This window comes from Centruroides vittatus, unplaced genomic scaffold (genome assembly GCF_030686945.1).
Source record: "Centruroides vittatus isolate TY-2023 unplaced genomic scaffold, ASM3068694v2 contig_958, whole genome shotgun sequence".
Classification (NCBI taxonomy): Eukaryota; Metazoa; Arthropoda; class Arachnida; order Scorpiones; family Buthidae; genus Centruroides; species Centruroides vittatus.
In genome coordinates, this window is record NW_027122637.1 from 2314310 (window position 1) to 2333006 (window position 18697).

The window sequence follows — 18697 nt, forward strand, 5'->3', positions numbered from 1 at the left end:
TAACATCAATTCTATGAGTTAACAAAGAATATAACCCTTTTTCTAACGTGCTATCGCAAAACGCCACAACACGAATGTTTGTTAAGTTACGGCAACTGAACAGCAGGATGCACACATGCGGCGCGGCAAGGAAAAGCGGTGTCGCAAACGCATCTTCGCCGCGCGGCAGCACAACCACACAAGCGGCAATCCGCTTATATTTTGGATGCGTTCAGTATTCAAGATGGCGAACGATACCGACGCTGCCGCTATCCGCGTGTTTACAAATTTTGTTTTGTACGCCTTGCTTTATTTAGCTAGAAGATTTCGTCGATTTTGGATTAGAGATATTTTCTTGGATCGAGAAAGAACTTGTACAAAATAGGCTTATTCCTCGATTAAGATCTCTCGATAAAGAATACATTTTCGAGTAAGATTCGGTTGTTTTGTTCTTTGAATTAAATTATATATGATTATTTATGTAGAATTTGTGTTAAATTTATTATCCTTTCCTCTTTATTCTGATATTTGTTATCTCGGTTAATCGCGTCGAACTTTCCGCCATTAAAACACCACGTGGTTGTATTTTCTCACGTGACTACCACACGAACTATTATTGACTGATAGAAACGCGTCTTGGCGAGAAAAAGTGACATCATTTTGCCGCTTTTCCTTGCCGCGCCGCATGTGTGCATCCGGCTTTAGGCGATCTGCCTAGGAGAATGTCTTCCGAGAAGTCTTTTTAAAACATGCATAATTTTTAACAATGTTATAATTTGACTGCCGAGAAGCCAAGATGGTAAAAGCGTCATCCTGCTGCTCTAGGTAATCCGTGTTCGCATCTAAATCAGGAATTTTTCACGGAAGGTCAGTTCTGGCGATATGTTTGACCCCGTCCCTCACCTCTCAGCCGTTCTTACTATAGGCTTGGCTAAATCCAGAATGTGTGAAATAAAGGCTGCGTTAGGCTGTCCTACTTGGCAGCATTCAGCGACCGCGGGCGGATAAAATCTTTGTAGAGGGTCTAGCTCGCGAGCGACCCGTACAGAGTGGATATATGTTGTTTACAAAATGGCGGCGAGACAACGTTTCCGAATGCTTATCATAGAAAAGTTTTGGTAATACAATGTAGAAAAACATTGTATTAACAAAACATTTTATGGGCAAAGACACAATATTTATAAGAAATGTCGTCAATTTGTATCGTAATAAAAAACGTGAAATAAAAGACGATCCAGCTTTTCTTCTTCTTTGGAAGCGCAAGCAATGGAAACGGCGATCAAACTTTCTTGATACTTGGTTCCTGCACGCCTGTGTAGAAGCATCATTTGGTGGTCGCTGCACGTTAACACGGTTACACTGGACATACCTATTCGTTTGTATCGGTTTGTCCGCTCCGCTCGCTAGCGCGTTCACGCCCGTGGTCGCCGGACGCTGCTATGTAGAACGTACCGTTAAACTGTCCACAGAATGAAGAAGCAAAAAACAGGAAGAAATGAAGAGAATGGCTTCCTTCTAATTGAGAATCTAATTTACGACATACAATTTTTTTATAGATTTAAGTCTAGCTATTCGCAGATAACAATTGTTAATGAACCAACTAATCAGATTTTTTTGAGCCGAAAGATTCAAACTCAGTACCCTCGAAAACTTTCAGGCATACATTTTGTGCTTGCTTTTAACACGCCTATATTACAACTTTTCTGTTGGAATGCTACTGTTGCAGGTCGGGATTCACGAAAGTGTCATTAGTTAACGACGTCGCGAGAATACGACGTTGTAAATACGGCAAATTTACAACATATCGTAACTGCAATTCACGAAGCTCATTATAACCCGATTTACTATTTATTACAAAATATCAGTGATCCGATTTCGAGAGTATACTGTTTCGTCCAATAGGAATATAGTCCGGGAACCTTCAAATGGTGCGAGTTGTATCCGATGTAAGTTTCAATGATAAAATGGAAGAGAAAAAGAAAGCATCATTTTACTTTTTCCAAAATACAGATGTTGATAGATGTAGTCGAAAAATGGAAATACATTAATAATAATGGATAGGATAGATCCAACTATCATTTCTCGCGGAAAAAGTAATTGTTGGAGATTACGCCTAATTTGCGAAGAAGGGAAGAGTGTTAATAATGTACACTACGTAGAAGCATAGATGAAACTCGATGTAAATGGAGAGATTACAAAAGCGTTTCAAAAATGAATGGCTAGTAAAATTTCTATATAATTGCTTATAACAACTCTGTTTATAATTTTAACGTGATTAAGAGAATAGTATGCTATACATGAGGTGTACGAGTGTTTTCAACTTTTCAAGGTTTCGGTACTGACATTCAAAAGTATTAGATTAATTCCGATAACAAAATGTCTTTGATCGACAGACGAAATAAACGATACATTTTCGATGGACTGCGTAATTCGTCGATCAAAAAAAAGTAAATACTCATCGGCCATCTTGAATTGTCTTGATTTACGACAACCCATTCCATGTCGTAATATAACGACGCCCATTTACAACATTTCGGTTACGACAAGTTTTGTGAATACCAAATTTTGTCGTATCGCAACTTATAACGAACGTTCGTCTTAAGTTACGACACGACGCTTTCGTGAATCCGGGCCTTACTTTTCAAATGATTATGGGTTACTTCTTTTGTTTCGACTAACAGCGCACTTAACGTGATTAATTATATATTTATAAAATATAATTTTAATCATCCGAGGAACGCCTAAATAACTATTGAACTAAAGAAAAGAAAAAAAAATACAGTGAAACCCGCATAAGGTGACCACTTTGACGGCCGGATGGCCGAGCGGTAAAGGTGGCAGCCTACCGCTCTGGGGGACCCGGGATCGAATCCGAACGGGTCGAATAATCCCCAGGAATTTTTCGGGGGGTGGTCCGTTCGGATATGTCGGGCCCCGTCCCTCACCACCCGGTCGCCCCATTGTGGGCCTGGCCGAACCCATAATGGGCCTACTAAAAGAGGCCCTCTTAGTGCCCACAGGGCGGAAAGAGTTAAAAAAAAAAAAAAAAAAAAAAAAAGGTGACCACTTTGAGCTGGTCCCTTCAGTGTTTACATTAGCAAGTTTCACTGTATTCTGAACTGCTTTTTTACTAGAAAGTTTAATGAAAAATATTGAAATCGTTTAATCTATTTCTAAATATTTCATTATAGATTCTACAGATAATGAGGTTTAAGTTTTTGGAGCAGACTTTATTATAAGACTGGCAGTTCTGAACCACATGTTGTTAAATATAGACACAATCCTTTAAATGCTTATTGAGTTAGTGGAAGTGTGGAAGATTCTCGAAGTTTTAGATATTGATGAAGTAAAATTGATTTAAAGGAATGTCGTTAAGTCATTTTGACGAGAAAAGAAGTGTTGTGACGGTTTCTACGCCGTGGGGGAAGTGGTGGCAGACTGTAGGCGAAGTATTCTTAGAAGTGGATGTCGAAGAAGGAACTTTACCAAAGCAGATACAAATACAAATCAAACCAAATTCCATTAGCTGCAAAGTGAAGGATAAAGAAATTTTTGAAGTAAGCGTAATATACTCTAGAATTTACAAAAGCCGAGACAAGAATTTTTGACAAAGTATAGATTTTTACCATACGCGTTTTCTTTTAAAGACACGTATTTGTTAGATGTTTCCAAAACACACAATTTTTGGGAGAGACCCATATAGAAAGCGCTATAAACAAAAAATATCATAGGACTACTTACTGTGTGTGTGCCGTTCGAGACGCCATTACTTAAGCTTATTGTCGTCGTGGAGTTCCACGTTGGACGGCGGATGCGTACAAAGCGTGGCCGCGTGGCTTCTTGCCGTCAGTCGGTCACGTGACATCTCTGACTTTCCTGAAAATTTTTCGAACTTCGGAGAGATCACGGACCACAGTTTGATAAACAGTGCATTTATTACGTTTCCGGTAATACCGTAACATTCAATAACAAAACCAATCGACTTAAGAAGATTATTAAAATTTAAGCCATTAACTGTCAACAGTAAAAATAATAATTAAATAAAAGACGAGATTTTATCTGCCATGCACCATTGGTATTTCACTAGGATTGTAATCCATACCCATATAAGTAAAAACATTAAAAGATACTATGAGTTAGGAGTGAATGCCTGTTTGAGATAAGCCACTCCAAAATTTTCTTTGAACTTTTGGTTTTGCCACACTTAAAAATTAAATTATATTTTTAAAGGCTTATTTGAACTGTTTACTAGGAAAAATTGAATGATCTGTACATTATATACATGTATGTTATAGCTAAAGCCCATAAATCTGATAAAGTTTTAGGATTAACTGGCTGATGCTGACTTTATCTGAGACTTGGTTAAAGCAAGTAACGATCTATTCAGTTTGAACTTTATTTGTGTTGTGAGTGTACAAAGCTTATGTTGCCCAAAAACAATTGGATGAAGCAAGGATAAAACTTAAAATTCAGGCTTTATTCAGTTAATAAATATGATTGAAGTTGGACACAAAAGTAGGTGTCTTAAAACTTCTTTTTGCACACACAGACAGTTTTTTTCCCCCACTTGTATCATTCAAGTATTATGTCAGCAGTTTATGGGAGAGAAGGATTTATTTTTACCCTTCCTCATCATCAGATACAAGTCTTTGATGACATCAGATTGCACTATTGTTTATTTTTCTTACTCATCATAAAATTGTCTGAATTCTTGTGTATGGTAGGACTTCACCATGTGCTGTCTTGTCACATGCAATTTCAGGTTTACACCATTGGCAATCCAAAATAAAAAAAAAAGAAAATACAAAAATGAAAAATTCTTTATTGGTGCTAAATCAGTGAATCAGTGCCATTTTTCAAGGTTGTAAAGCCACTCATTCTCATTCTGGAAAAGCTTTATTGTGACTTGTTTCTTTGTTTTGCACTAAACACTTGGAGTGGCATCAGTCTTTTTCCATAGTTCTCATTGTGTTCTCATTGTAACACATCAAATGAAACAAAGGAAAGCACTGATATCATATATTATGCAATTTCTGTACTTTGTTTTGTTTATTGTAATTACTTTATAAGCATGGCACCAAAATGCAAAGGTAATGATGCCTTAAGCCAAAGTAAAGCTGTAAAGTGTGTATTTTAGTAGGAAAAAAAATTAAAATTTTAGATTTAGTGAGAGGTTGCAAGAATGTTAGGGGAAAGAATCTTCATTAATTATTGCAAAAAAAGTGGATACTACTATAATTAACTCAAAAAAAAGACATAAATCCAGTAACAAAAACAAAACGTAATAAGTGAATATTTTCGATCTTATTCAAAGATCAGGTTCTTATGACAGAACAGAAAACACCTTTAAAATACAAACTGAACAATTCAAATCATATTAAAAAATCCAACTCGGCATTGGTACGGCATAAATAAATAAGTTTATGTTGAATTACAAGTTTAAAAAGTTACAATTTTGTTTTTTGTTACTGGATTTTGATGTTTTTTGAGTTAATTATGAAGAATCTTTCCTATGTGCCATACTTACTGGGAAAGAAAAATATATGAAAGTGTTTTAATGGTATCTAAAACAGAGAAAGAAAGTATATTGAAAATTTTTAAAGTTATTTTTATGATTAAGATATCATGCTGTTTGTTGTTAATATTTGCCTTTTTTTGTTTTCATCCCTAATAATTGCTAACATTACCTTTAAGTATTCATATTGGTTTGGGAGATGTAGTCCCATCCCTTTAATATCTCCTGAACCAAAGGTCCAATTTTCTTGAAAATTTCTAGAAACATTTCCCCTAATACACAAACCTCTCTACAAAATTTCAGAAATTTTTGACAGAAGGCATAGATAGGAGTTAAGCTTCAAAGTGCATTAAAAAATTGTACACACGCACTAACTAATTTTATTTATATTTTTTTATTGTAATACAATGTCACAACAAACCTTTTAACAGTGTTGTATTCGACAGAAAACCAACTAATGTTTTCGGCCTCTACCAAGGCCTTCAGGTTGAGATCTAATGTGATATTGTATTACTACAGTGTTAATAGTAGAAGACATTTATTTTGTGTTATTTTTTGTTTTTGTCTTTCTTGATGTTTTAAGTTCCCAAGTCCAAAAACATAAAAATCTTGGAACTCATTTTTTGACTGATCACCATACTTTCCTTTTGTTATATAACAGCTGAGAAAATAAAAATATGTGGTATGTATACTAGTATAGGAAAACAAACCAAACCCATTAATTGTTAAAATTAATAGGTTTGGTTTGTTTTCCAATTTTACAAAAGAAAAAGGATTGTATAATGAATAGTAGGAGACTATAGACATAGCATATGTAAGTGCTGTTGGTGCCTTTAAAAAAATTATAAATTGCAAAATCTGCAGGTAACCTGAATCACCATATCAATCGAATAACCAATATCTGCTTTCAAATTGACTTAAAATACAGAAAATCAATAGGTTATTTGCATGGAATTATAGTTATTTAACTGAAATACATTCTCAGTAATCTAAATGAATTAATGCCAGTGACATGAGTTTAAATGCAATAAAAATGAAAAATTTTAAATAAAATGTATAGTGGTATATCATACTTCTAAGGTTTCAGAATACAAATGCTAAATTTAAGAGAGATTCAATCCATAGTTCTATGTTTGAACTGCACAAACTGTGCATAAATGTTTTCACTGTGAAAGCATTTCTTGCATTATGCTCATGCATTTTTAGTGCTTTTTCACTTTATTTTTTGGTGTGTTTGGTTATATGTATATGTAAAACCATGGCATCCAAGAAGTGTATGGAAGCAATGAAGCCTAAGAGGATATAGTATCAATGATTGAAGTGAAAAATAAACTTATGAAAAGCATGAAAGTGGTAAATTTGTGACGAATCTAATGGCCATGTTTAAGATGCTGAAGTTGAAAGTGTGTGACCAGTGCAATATTTATATATATTATTTGTTGTTCTCATATTATTTAGGGCATTTAATTGTGTTATTTTATCTTAAATTACATGTATTTGCTGTTTATCAAATTGGGTATTGTTTAGGGTTTGAGAATGGATTAATTTACTTTCCATTATTTCTAACGGGAAAATTAATACAGAGTTTGAATGGCCTCCTGAAGCAAATTAAATTTGAAGTATGAGGCACTGCTGTATATTAAACTATAATTATCTAAAGAATAATGTTATTTTTAATGAAAAATCTTCAATTCTTAATATAGTAATTGATTGTAATAATCATTGGACAGATGACCATGTAGTAAGATATCACACTACTACAATAAAAAGATTCTGGTTTGAAACTAATCCAAACCAACCATGGCTAATATAAATTGCAATGTAATTCCCATTCCTTGCTAAAGTTAGTTATCCATTGCAATTCAGACCTGCTTGTTGTGAAGAAAGTTATGGTTGGCCATATAACCTTAATATACTTAATGCCTCATATGGACATTTCATAATAATTATTTAGTGTTTTAATTACAAAAATATCCAGTTAATCAGTCATTAATATTTCTACTTAAATAATTCAATTTTTTCAGGGTAAACTTCGTCGTACTGTAAGAGCAGAAGAGAGTACATGGGTACTTGGTATGTAAATAATTAAAATTTTCACTTAAGACTAATTGTAACCTCTTTTGTTATGCATGCAATCTCCAGCAAATGGCAATAAAAATTTAATGCTTTTCTATGGGAAAATCCTTTTCCAAAAATTCTCAAAAATGGAAGCAGATAGAACCAAACAGCTTTTTGTGTTATAATTTGATTTAATTCTGTAAACTTGAATTCAATTTTCAAAATTCTGAAGATACGTTAATAAAAGAATTAAATAAGATTCTAATGCAGAAATCTACTCAGTTCTATTTACTTCTGTTTTTGAAAATTTTTGGAAAAGGATTTTCCCATAGAAAAAGCAATAAATTTTTGCCACCATCTGCTGGAGATTTCGTGTGTAATCAATAATGTTACAATCAACCTTAATACTAAATCATTCTTTTACAGAAGAAAGAAAGCGTATCTCAATATTATTAGTAAAATCAGATCCTCCAAACACTGAACATATATGGCAATCTTTGCTTGTTGGTCAATATGCTCCTAATCCATTGGAATTTGTTGAAATGCAAAAACAGTTGGACCTTGAAAGGTTTCAAATAGAAGTAAGTATTTTAGTACAAGATTATTAATAAAATTTAAACTACTTGCAGTGATAAATTTTTAAATCTTGCTTTACTATATAATTTTTTAAGTTTTGATATTAATTAATGTAATAATTTAATGGATCCATCATAATCTACATTAAAAATATACTGTTTTTATATAATTTAGAAGTTTAAAACAAGGATTTTGAAAGCATTAAAATTTTTTTTATCCTTTATATGACAAATAATTCACATTTGCAAAGAAATAAAACAGCACTATTTCATATTTAAACAATATTTGCATTCAAATATGTTTCAGTATAGAGCCACACACACAATCTGTTTATATCTAAAACACTAAATAATAGTAATTATTACAATGCATAAAAAATAAACTGGCAATTCAATAATAGATTACTACTATGGGTCACTGATTTAGTTGGCTTTTGCAATCAAATAGGACAGGGGTTCCAACTTGTGTTCCACAATAAAACCCGTTGAGTCCTAGTGATGTATGAATGTCCCAATGCAGATTTGGGATGTGTGGTGTAATTGTTCTAGTCTCAGATCGAGTCATCTTATGATGTCCTATACACATGCTAGAGTTATTTTTAATTACTTTCTTATCAATAGTGTGTTGTAGCAAGACTATACAGCATACAAGTGGGCATATCAAAGATTATCAGTTTTGCACTGCAATCGTTTTATGCTATTTTAAGTATTTTTCATATAAAAAATATAGTGAGAATTGTAGAAATTTGTAGTGCTTTTAGTATTGTGTATATTCCAAATTAAAAAATCATGAAGCATTGGCCGAGAGAAGATTTTTGAAGAAAAATGTAGCAAGTATGTCAAATGTTTATAGTGACAGAGATTGAAAAGATGGATACCAAGAATGTACAAATCCAGACACTAGCACTTTTTAAAATATTGAAAGAAAAGAAGTTTAACCCTTCACATTAATGACCAGTTTGAATTAAGTAATAATAATTGCTTTCCATTATTATTATTATTATTATTATTTCATTTTCAATAAATTGTTTTTTGGTGTTTCTATTTGATGTTTTATCTATAATCATTAAAAATTGTCGACAATAAAAAAAAGTTGGGACCACTGAAATAGGGCAAAGAAAACAAGAGCATCTGCATTTAAAGAAGTGATTAATTTTTACTTTTTATGGCAAAGTGAGATGTAATCTTTGTATTTTTATAAAATTTATTAATCATACCTTTTTATTTTAAAATCAAAAACTACATTTTTTTTTTTTTTTTAAATAGTAGATTGCAATTAAATTGGAAAGGAAAAACTCAAAATAGTAATGAACTCAGTTCTAAAACAGTAATTTTTATAATACAGATGTATCTCGTACTTCAAATGTTCCAGAGTTTGAATGCTAAATTGAATGTAGAGTTCAAATGATGCTTTACATTTGAACTGTGTGCACAGTGAAAAAAATGAGCTTGCTAAATAAATACCATCTGTGGTATGCCTAAGTCCTCTTGCTGTGAAAGCATCTGTTTTATGTTTGTGTGTTTCCAGTGCTTCTTTTCACTTTCTTTTTGGTGTGTTTGGTTATATATATAACCATGGCATCCAAGAAGTGTGTAGAAGCAATGAAGCCTATGAGGATGGTTGTAGCATTGATGATTATTGTCATGAAGCAAAGTGGTACATTTGTGATGGATCTGGTAGCCATGTTTAAGATACTGAAGTCAAAGATGTGCAACCAATAAATTTCGTTATACAGTATTTTATTGTTCTCATGTTTTTATTTAAGGCATTTGTTATTTTTACCTTAAATTATGTGTATTTGCTGTTTGAAATTGGGTATTTTTTAGGGTCTGGAAATGGATTAATTATTTTTAATGGGAAAATTGTTTTGGGCTTTAAACAATTCAGATGTTCAAAGTCCAAATGGCTTCCTGGAACAAATTAAATTTGAATTACAAGGCACCATTGTACTAGATTTAATCATTGTCAGTAAATTTTTTCCTTAGTTTTATAGTTCTTTTTCTTAATTTACAGAATCCAGGGTTTGACTTCAGTTCAGCTAATTTATCAAAATGTTATGATAAACCTCCAGAACAACCTACTGATGAAGAATCAAAAACTTAGATTAAGAAAACTAAATGAATTACAACAGTAAGCCTGCTCTAAATTATTGAAATTCTTAGTTGATAGCAATTTTTAATGTTTGTGTATTATTTTGTAGTAAAATAAACCATCTACAATAAATAAATAAGACATTTGTTTACTCATTACAATAAAACAATAAATACTGAAGAATGTGTTCAAGATCCCACATGGAGCCATAAACTTTTTCTTTCTGAATCCTGTTTTCTTTGGATGGATGTGTGATTTGCATGATTTGCAGTTCGGCTATTAATTGTTAATAGAATCAACCACTAAGTTTTTTTACATGAATTCTAATCTGCAGTTATTAAGTAATCATTTCGAGCATTTTTTGTAAATATGAGTATGTAAGTTAATATTGTAAAATAGTAACTTTTTTGCATTTTTTGTAGATCTTGCCCATTGGAAAATTCTGCTGTCACTCAAGAACTGAATTTTAAAAAACTCCATGAGGGTTTTTTTAAACTTTGATATGGTATACCTAATTTTATAGAATTTGAGAAATTGTTAATGAATACAAGAAATTTTGTTATTGTTGAGTAATCCTGATATAAGGAAACAATCCTCTCTGAATAAAATATCTAATTTCATTGTATTGGCATTAAATTTCAAATATACCTACATATTACAGATTTAAAGAATAAATATACATAATTTACACTGTACAGGTACATTGTCCAATAAAATGATTAATAAAGTGTATATATTAAAGTGTTATTTTATATATATATATATATATATATATATATCATTGGACAAATTCAATTTTATTTTTATTAAATATGCAAATATTACAATAGAAAGACACAAGAGTTTGTTGTAAATATAGAACTTGCCACCTGAATGAAAACACACATTCAAAATCATACATATAAGTTAATCCAAGAACAAAGATCAAAATTTTGTGTATGTTAATTTTTATGCTAACATCTCTAATCTTGTTCAGTTCTGAAATCCATTCAAGCAGTTCAAAACAAGTATTTAGTATCATTTTTAAACATTCAAAGAAAATAAGAATGTATAATTAAAACTGTATTGGAGAGAGAAGTTACTACAGTCAACTCACCTTAAAATGAACATCAATAAAGTGAATTTTGCCATTGTCATAACTTTAATTCATACATTATAAAGCAAACAAAAATTTTATCAGAATTCATTAAAACAAACTGTAAATTACCTTCACAACTCTCCAGAAATAACTCTATTTGCAAGAATGGTTGCTTTTTATACTTTTTGATGTGAACAATAAAAAGTGGTACTGGAATAAATGTTCCATTTTGAGTAGAAGAGATTTTCTTCTCCTAGTAAGCAAAGACAGGTTTGACCTCTGATTGTAAAGCAATTCAAACATCTGGTTTTAGCTGACCATTCTACTATACTCAGAAAATGGGGTTAAAGTTTAAGGACACTCATTCCTTTAAATGGATGCAGTCCCATGTAAACATGCTAGTTTACATGTTTGAGTATGTATAGTGATGCCAAGTTTGGCTACTTTGCACCAAAAAATATTTTCTACTTTTTCAATCTTCAACAGAAAAAAAATCATGGATTTCTTTTAGCTTTTTTAACCACTCTGAAATGGCAAATACTGTCTTCTTCTCATTTTGATTTGAAAATCATTTTAGAACATTTTGTTTTTATACATAAACAGAATTAAATTTAACTGTATTTAATAAATATTTCAAAATATTATTCAGATTTCAATCACTTATTAAACCTTAACTCCCTAAATTATATAACCTTAACTTATGAAAATTATTAGTTTGCTTTATAAAAAATTTGTATTATCTACTGTTCCTCTAGCAATTTAGCATTAATGGGAGTTATTGTGTTAGTATACTAAAGGGTTAGCTTAAGAATTATTTGCTTTCAAAAGATTTTATGTGGCTTTAACACATTAAGTGCCATATGATGCAAATATGTAACATACCCAGCAATTCACCCAGGCTATGTGATGCAGAAATGCAACACATACTATACATTGAAATCTGTGCTGTGTTACTTCAGAGCAATACATTAGCCATATAAATGCAATGGAAATAGAGCATTACCTGTGGGAATGGAAATTGCACTTGGTCCCCAGTAAATTTTTTTTATAATAGAATGCTAATAGAAATTTGATGTACTGTACAGTACATTGTTGTCAACATATGGAAACCATTAAATGCAATGTTTCTTCTTACCCAATTTAATGGAGGAGAGGGAAAGGTTGGCAGTGATCTGAACCATTGCCCATTGTCACTGGTCGTCTCCAGAGCTCCCACTGCCCCTTACTTTGTTCCCTAGATTTACTCACCACTTTGGAAACCACTGGTCTATATTTATGACATAACTTTAATGTAAAAGTTGGTAAATTTTTATTTTTATAAAACTCAATCATTTTACTAATTTTTTTATTGTTGCATTGTTATTGTCAGTTAGTTTTTTTTCTATACTACTGTATATATAAATTATTTTACTTTATGATGTGTGAATGAAAACAGTAATCAATGATGTCTTCCATTTCCAAATTATTCATATTTTGTTACTATCTATAAAAGTTTACTATAAACAGGATTTTAAGCAGACTTCCTAATTTTGAATGCTAACTTTTTGTCAACTTTCATACAACAATGACTTACATTCAGAGGTTGGTGCTTTTAATTAATATTTAAGGCTGTGATTAAGCAAATGTAAAAATAAAACTTTAGTCTTGGGAAATGAAACTATGCACAAGAAAAAAGCTAAATACATCACTTGCATATGGGAAATTATGCTCTCACACAGCTAGTATTACTTGATTTTTATCAGCGTTATAAAGTTTCTGCACTACACAAGAGACAAAATATCATGTAAAATAAAAAAACAAGCAAGTAATTTTAAAAGAAAAATTAATTCATCTCTCTGGAATTCAAAGATAACATATACTTTTTGATTTATAAAATTATAAAATCAAAATGGCAATTTGGAATTGACAAATCCACTATATAAAATAATGTAATTTTAAAGTTTCCTTTAAGCTGTAGTAAATATTGACGTAGACATATTTTATCATGAAACCAGGGCTGTATTGATAAAAAACGCAGTTGATATAGATGCTAATATTGTGTCTCATCCCAATTTGCCATCTCCCCTGCCAGCAAAATTGAAAAATCTGATAGCAAGGTACTGTCAATGTAAAATACATGTTTCAATTTTTTATTATCTGTAGGAATTTACAAATTACAATACTACAAAAATACTGAAATTAAAGTTCAAATTTGACTACTTAATTAAATACATCTCAAAGAGCTTTTTTTCTCGTCATGGGTAGCTGAATCAACATAGCTCTTCTTAACTCTACTGTCTTGACAACTGAACAGATGTAAAGGAGGACCATTCACATTTATGAACATTAAACTTGACACATTAGTGAGCAGAAGAGATGACCTTAAATCTGATTATATTGTTCATTAAGCTGAATCCTCTTTCACATTCTGCTGTATTGTTGTTGAACTCTTATTGTTCTTTGGATAAGATGCTCTGCCTTAGGAAGAGTCATTTTTCGAGATTGAAGTTGTTCCGATAGAGCAGACAATTCCTCCAATATGTCATACATTAATCTCAAATCTATAAGGAATTCAGGGCTTTTGAGTTTTTTCTTCAGTCTGCTGAATGTAGCTTTTTTTACTTTGTCAGTATTGTCACAATTTGTTTCTGATGAACCTTTTAAATGTTTATGGATTGCTTGATAAGATGTCCATAAGGCCTTTATGGTGTGAAAACTGCTTGCAACCCATCTCTCTTCAAGAACCCGTCCTATTTTTTGAAACTGGTAACCAAGGTCTTTGCAAGCAGATTCCAAAGCACGAGAATTTTTGGGAGACTGACTATATAAACTGTATAATTTGTCCATAAAACATTTTGAAAAGATTAATGCCTCTAACATCATCCATTGAATCTCCTACCAAGAATTTCAGTCTATGATTTAGACAGTGCCAACTGAACAGGCTTGGATATTGCTTCCATAAGACAGAAACAACTCCAGAACTACCACCTGTCATTACACTGACCCCATTAGTAGCAATACCGATCCAATTGTTTTGCAAGCATTCTTCATGCAATATGATTTAAGAGCTGCATAGATATCTATTCACCAGTTTGTGAGTCTAGTTCAAGTATATCCAAAAATATATATGCTGTTTTCTCTGGCTTTGTCTAGATGGGCCAAAAGATAAATTATAAGAGCTGACTTGTTGCTCAGTGATGTCAACTCATCAATCAGTATGCTGAATTTGGCTCTTCTTGAAACAATTTCGAGTATCAATTGCTTCCTCATTTCGTTAGCAATATGATTTATAATATTGATTGCAGAAACATGAGAATGAAAAGTTGTACCTAGATTAATCCCATTCATTGCAAGACATCATTCTGAATATCTTAATTGTAGCCTTTTTGTCCTCGGACGAAATTTTTAATAGTCCATCTTCAATTCTCTTTGATCGAGCCTTTTGCAAAATCTTTTCAGTGATACTATGTCCTTCTGAATCTGAGTGCCTTTTAATTTTGATTAGAAGGATAGTCGGTTTCCTTTTATGGTTCAGTCCAGTAGCTTCTATGGAAATGATGGCCCATTCTTTAGCAATAGTGTCTTTCTATTGTTTCAACTCGTAGGGATTTTACTGAGACACATGTACTACAACCTAGTTTGCCATTTTTGTAGAAGATCCAAGAATATTTGCATTTGCTTTTGAATTCCTATAGTTGGGAAGGCGTTCATATTTGCGACCATAAAAGTTCATCTGCATTTTCTGCAACGTCTTCTTTCTCATAGCCCGGAGTTTCTGTATTAGTAGTATCACAGCTTCTGCCATTATCACAGGCAGTATGTTTTTAGCAACATCATTAACTTGACTTGAACTGCTGACAAGCACACAACATTCTTCAAGACTCTCTTGTGGTTCCTTTCCCTTTTCTAATTCACTCTTGCACAGATGACCTGCAAGTGCACTTTCCTGTAAGGTAGGAATCTTGTCCTACTTGCCTCTTTCCTAATTTTCCAGTTTTTAACCAGGTATCCATAGCAGTTTTTTGTTGTATGTGTTGGTTAAATCCTACCAGATGGCATAGCTAGAGTTAAATTTGCCGCCCTCTAATGTACCCTAGTATATTAAACTGTTAAAATAGCAAATTAAAATAATGTATCGAGAATAATATAGTTACTTTTTTTAATAATTACTTATTTATTCAATAAAAAATACAGAGTGGAAAAACAAAACTTACCAAAGCAGAATGTAGCTGTATTTTGTTGTGCAGGTGATGCAACAATGTGAAGGAGCCGATTCTTCTGAAGTCAACAGCTATAAACAGAAATTATAAATGACAAATTTTTGCCCACTTGTATACAACTATAAAACCATTAGCTTAACATTACCAGCTTTAATAAAGGAAATGATATGATAAGCCCATTCCTTTATTAAAGCTGATAACGTTAAGCTAATGGTTTTATAGAGCTATAAATAGATTTAGGGAGCCAGGGTTGTGTGGAAAAGGCCTTCTCATTTCATTTATAGCTGTGAGAAATGGAAACACCTTTCCCACACAACCAAATGTCTAGAAACTTTAAGGCTACATTTTGCATGTAGAGGGGCTAATTGACTGACTTCCTGACTCCCTAAATCTGAGACATTCCAGTAGGAAAAACAGAAAACTCATAAAAGCAATTTGACCTTGCTTCCATGTTGATTACTTCTTTTAGCAGTTGAAGGAAGGCCCAAGCCTTTGCTTTCCTATTTGTGGCAAACAATTAAGATTCGGAAGCAGAGAGTATTTGACAAAAATTAGAAGATATACTCTATTTTACGATAAAACCCAGAAAGTGTATGACGTATATGGCCGTATATGCACCAATACAGCCCTGCATCAAACAAAAACAAGTCAGCAGGCTTTAGAATGACCATTTACAGAGAGCTAAGTGTGAAACATCACAATGACTTGTCTCTATTTTTGTTTTCTCACTTAAAGTTATCACAAAAAATTCACTTCCTAGTATCTCAATGTTGCAGCTGAAGTTCAAGTAAACATTTACGTAAGCAAATGTGAGATCGAGGGAGGTTAGGCGGAAGTCGTACCTCCCTTTCCGGCAACTCACTTGTCAGGATGGCTAAAGTTTCGAATTCAGTCCCCCGAGTTGGGACTCTTTTGGTCGGCGAGTGGATAGCAGATGAGATGGGGTCGACAATAAGGCGAAAGCGATATTCGAGACAAAGAGGACACCATTTAACAATTAAAACAAGGTTTATTAGAAGTAACAAAGGACACAAATACAAAATCTGACTAATTCCCTAATTTGAATAGGGTTCGAGAGAGAGAGCTTACAGTTTCAGTTCATACCTCATTATTAGTTCCTTTTTTGTTCGTTAGCACTTGGATATCCACGAAGGGTAGATAAGTATTCGAAATTGGCACAGTTTTATAAAGTCGTGACTAAGCACGGAGACGTTAGGACAGTAGGTCCGAGCGGTGACGACGTGCGATGGCTTTCGTCCGGCAGATGATCAGAGACCCCCCTGAGGGAGGGAAAGGAGTGGCTTTTATACTTTTAGGCTGGGAAAATTGGTCACGTGATGGCGATTTGGGTCATAGGTGTTCCCGGGACTAAAAATATATGACGAATTTGGACGTTAACTATAAACTGAAGTTGCAAGATGATCTGTTTAAAGCTTAAGAACAATAGATAGTTGATAGTTATACGGCCAGGGACGCATATTTTCTCGTCCAGGACCGTTTTTATACAGGATGTTTATATCCAAGACCGTTTTTAGGCAGGATGTTTTTAATAGGAAAATTTTCCAATTTAATAAAGGGAATGATTATTAAATTTTTCATTCGGGTATTTCCGGATCTCTCACAAAATATTTGTTCAAATTTTTTATGTACATAATGGCATAAGTTATGCTAAAAAATATGCAATCTTGGATAATGTTATGTAAAACTGCCAAAATTTGGATGGGCTCAGTGGTGATATTCAGCGGGTTCGCACAGGTTTGGCCAAACCCGTTGGTAAAATTTTCAGTTTTCCGAACCTTGTTAAACACACGTAACATTTCTCAGTGGTTTTGTTTCTTTTAAAAAATATATTAAAATATACGTATTATACTCTGTAACACTACTAAACTAGAGTTTTATACCCCGTTCACACCGAGCATTTCAATCTAGATTGTGAGCAAGGTCGGGGACTATGTCTTTGGTGCAATCTCTCTCGACCGTTTCAATCTCAACGAAACGAGGTTTAATCGCGATCGATTCAAGAGAGTTCTTGAAACTAGATCCAGTCATAAGAGAGATTCCATAATCTCACGCGAACGAGATAATACAAGATGGCTGTGGAACACATGTCAGGCTATGAACAGCGAAAGAAAAAGGATATTGTATTTCGAGAGATGACGACATCTGTCTATTATCAGCAGTGCCATTCAGGGTGAAAAATTTCTCTGCCTAAAAAAGAAGGGAAAAAAAAAAGGTTGACAGCACTAATATACTATTATTACCTGGTCTTCGCCCAGGGCCCCGTATGTTCCAAATACGCCACTGATTATTAGATATATTGCAAGAAAAGGTATTGTATTTATTTCTAGTCAAAACTTCCATTTTGTTTGTTGGTGATTGTTAGGGAAAAATTTTCTGCTAGCAAACCCTTTGTTAAATATTTCGAATATCACCACTGGATGGGCTATAACTTTTGTTTAGAAGGTGGAAAAATGAATAGTGTGTTATTTTGAAAAAAATGCAATTGGGGTGCAAATTCACACCTCATTGTTTTGTCTTGCAGACATTTTGGGCTTCTTTTCCAGACTATAGTTCTATACAATTTCTGATAAACTTTTCAACTGCTGTGCAATCCTCCTCTTTCACTTCTGGATTTTATTGAAAATTATTCTATGCCTCTTTTTACATTTATCAACTACTGTTTGCCTTGAATCTGGTATGTCCCAACTATTTTCCAAATTGATCAGCCTTTTCTTTAAGTTTACCATTGACAGGAATATTCTCGTTTCTGAACTATGCAAATCTGTTCAGTATGCACTTCTCAGTATCTGGATACTCACATTTATGCTTTATTTTCTTTTATTTGATTCTATTATTCATTGGAGCTTTCCAAAATATTTTTCTTGTTTTTCAGATATTCTATTGACTACACTCTCTACATGTTCTTTTTATTTTTGCTTTCTTCCACAATCTTTGAGATAAGATTTTGTCTTAGCAGGAAAGAAATGGAAAATGAGAAGACTAAGCTATCTACTTCAGAATGAAAATGATCAATATGCCGATTTTCATTGCTGACAATGACTAGGTAATGTTAACGTATAAGTTACAAGTGCCTACTACCCAGTCTGTTTTGCAGCTGGTATGTACTGTACCTTGTAGATATGGAATCCTCCACAGCAGAAGTGCTAGGTGTAACAAGTATCTTTGAATGCTGGCCTAAAC

General features: G+C 32.9%; 1 protein-coding gene across 2 annotated transcripts; it reads left to right on the top strand.

Moving 5' to 3' along the window:
- The first annotated feature begins 3218 nt into the window (after positions 1–3218).
- On the top strand, positions 3219–10839 carry LOC136985288 (nudC domain-containing protein 2-like). 2 transcript variants are annotated; one of them, XR_010882320.1, is made up of 6 exons: positions 3219–3536; positions 7519–7567; positions 7979–8133; positions 10142–10258; positions 10329–10560; positions 10642–10839. XR_010882320.1 is itself a non-coding variant. In XM_067282534.1 (5 exons), exons 1-4 carry the CDS (start codon positions 3345–3347, stop codon positions 10229–10231), a joined length of 486 nt encoding a protein of 161 aa, XP_067138635.1. In that variant the 5' UTR covers positions 3219–3344; the 3' UTR covers positions 10232–10258; positions 10642–10839. The 2 variants fall into 2 exon arrangements, 1 of the variants encoding a protein (XP_067138635.1); XM_067282534.1 differs by lacking the exon at positions 10329–10560.
- Positions 10840–18697: the final 7858 nt, after the last annotated feature.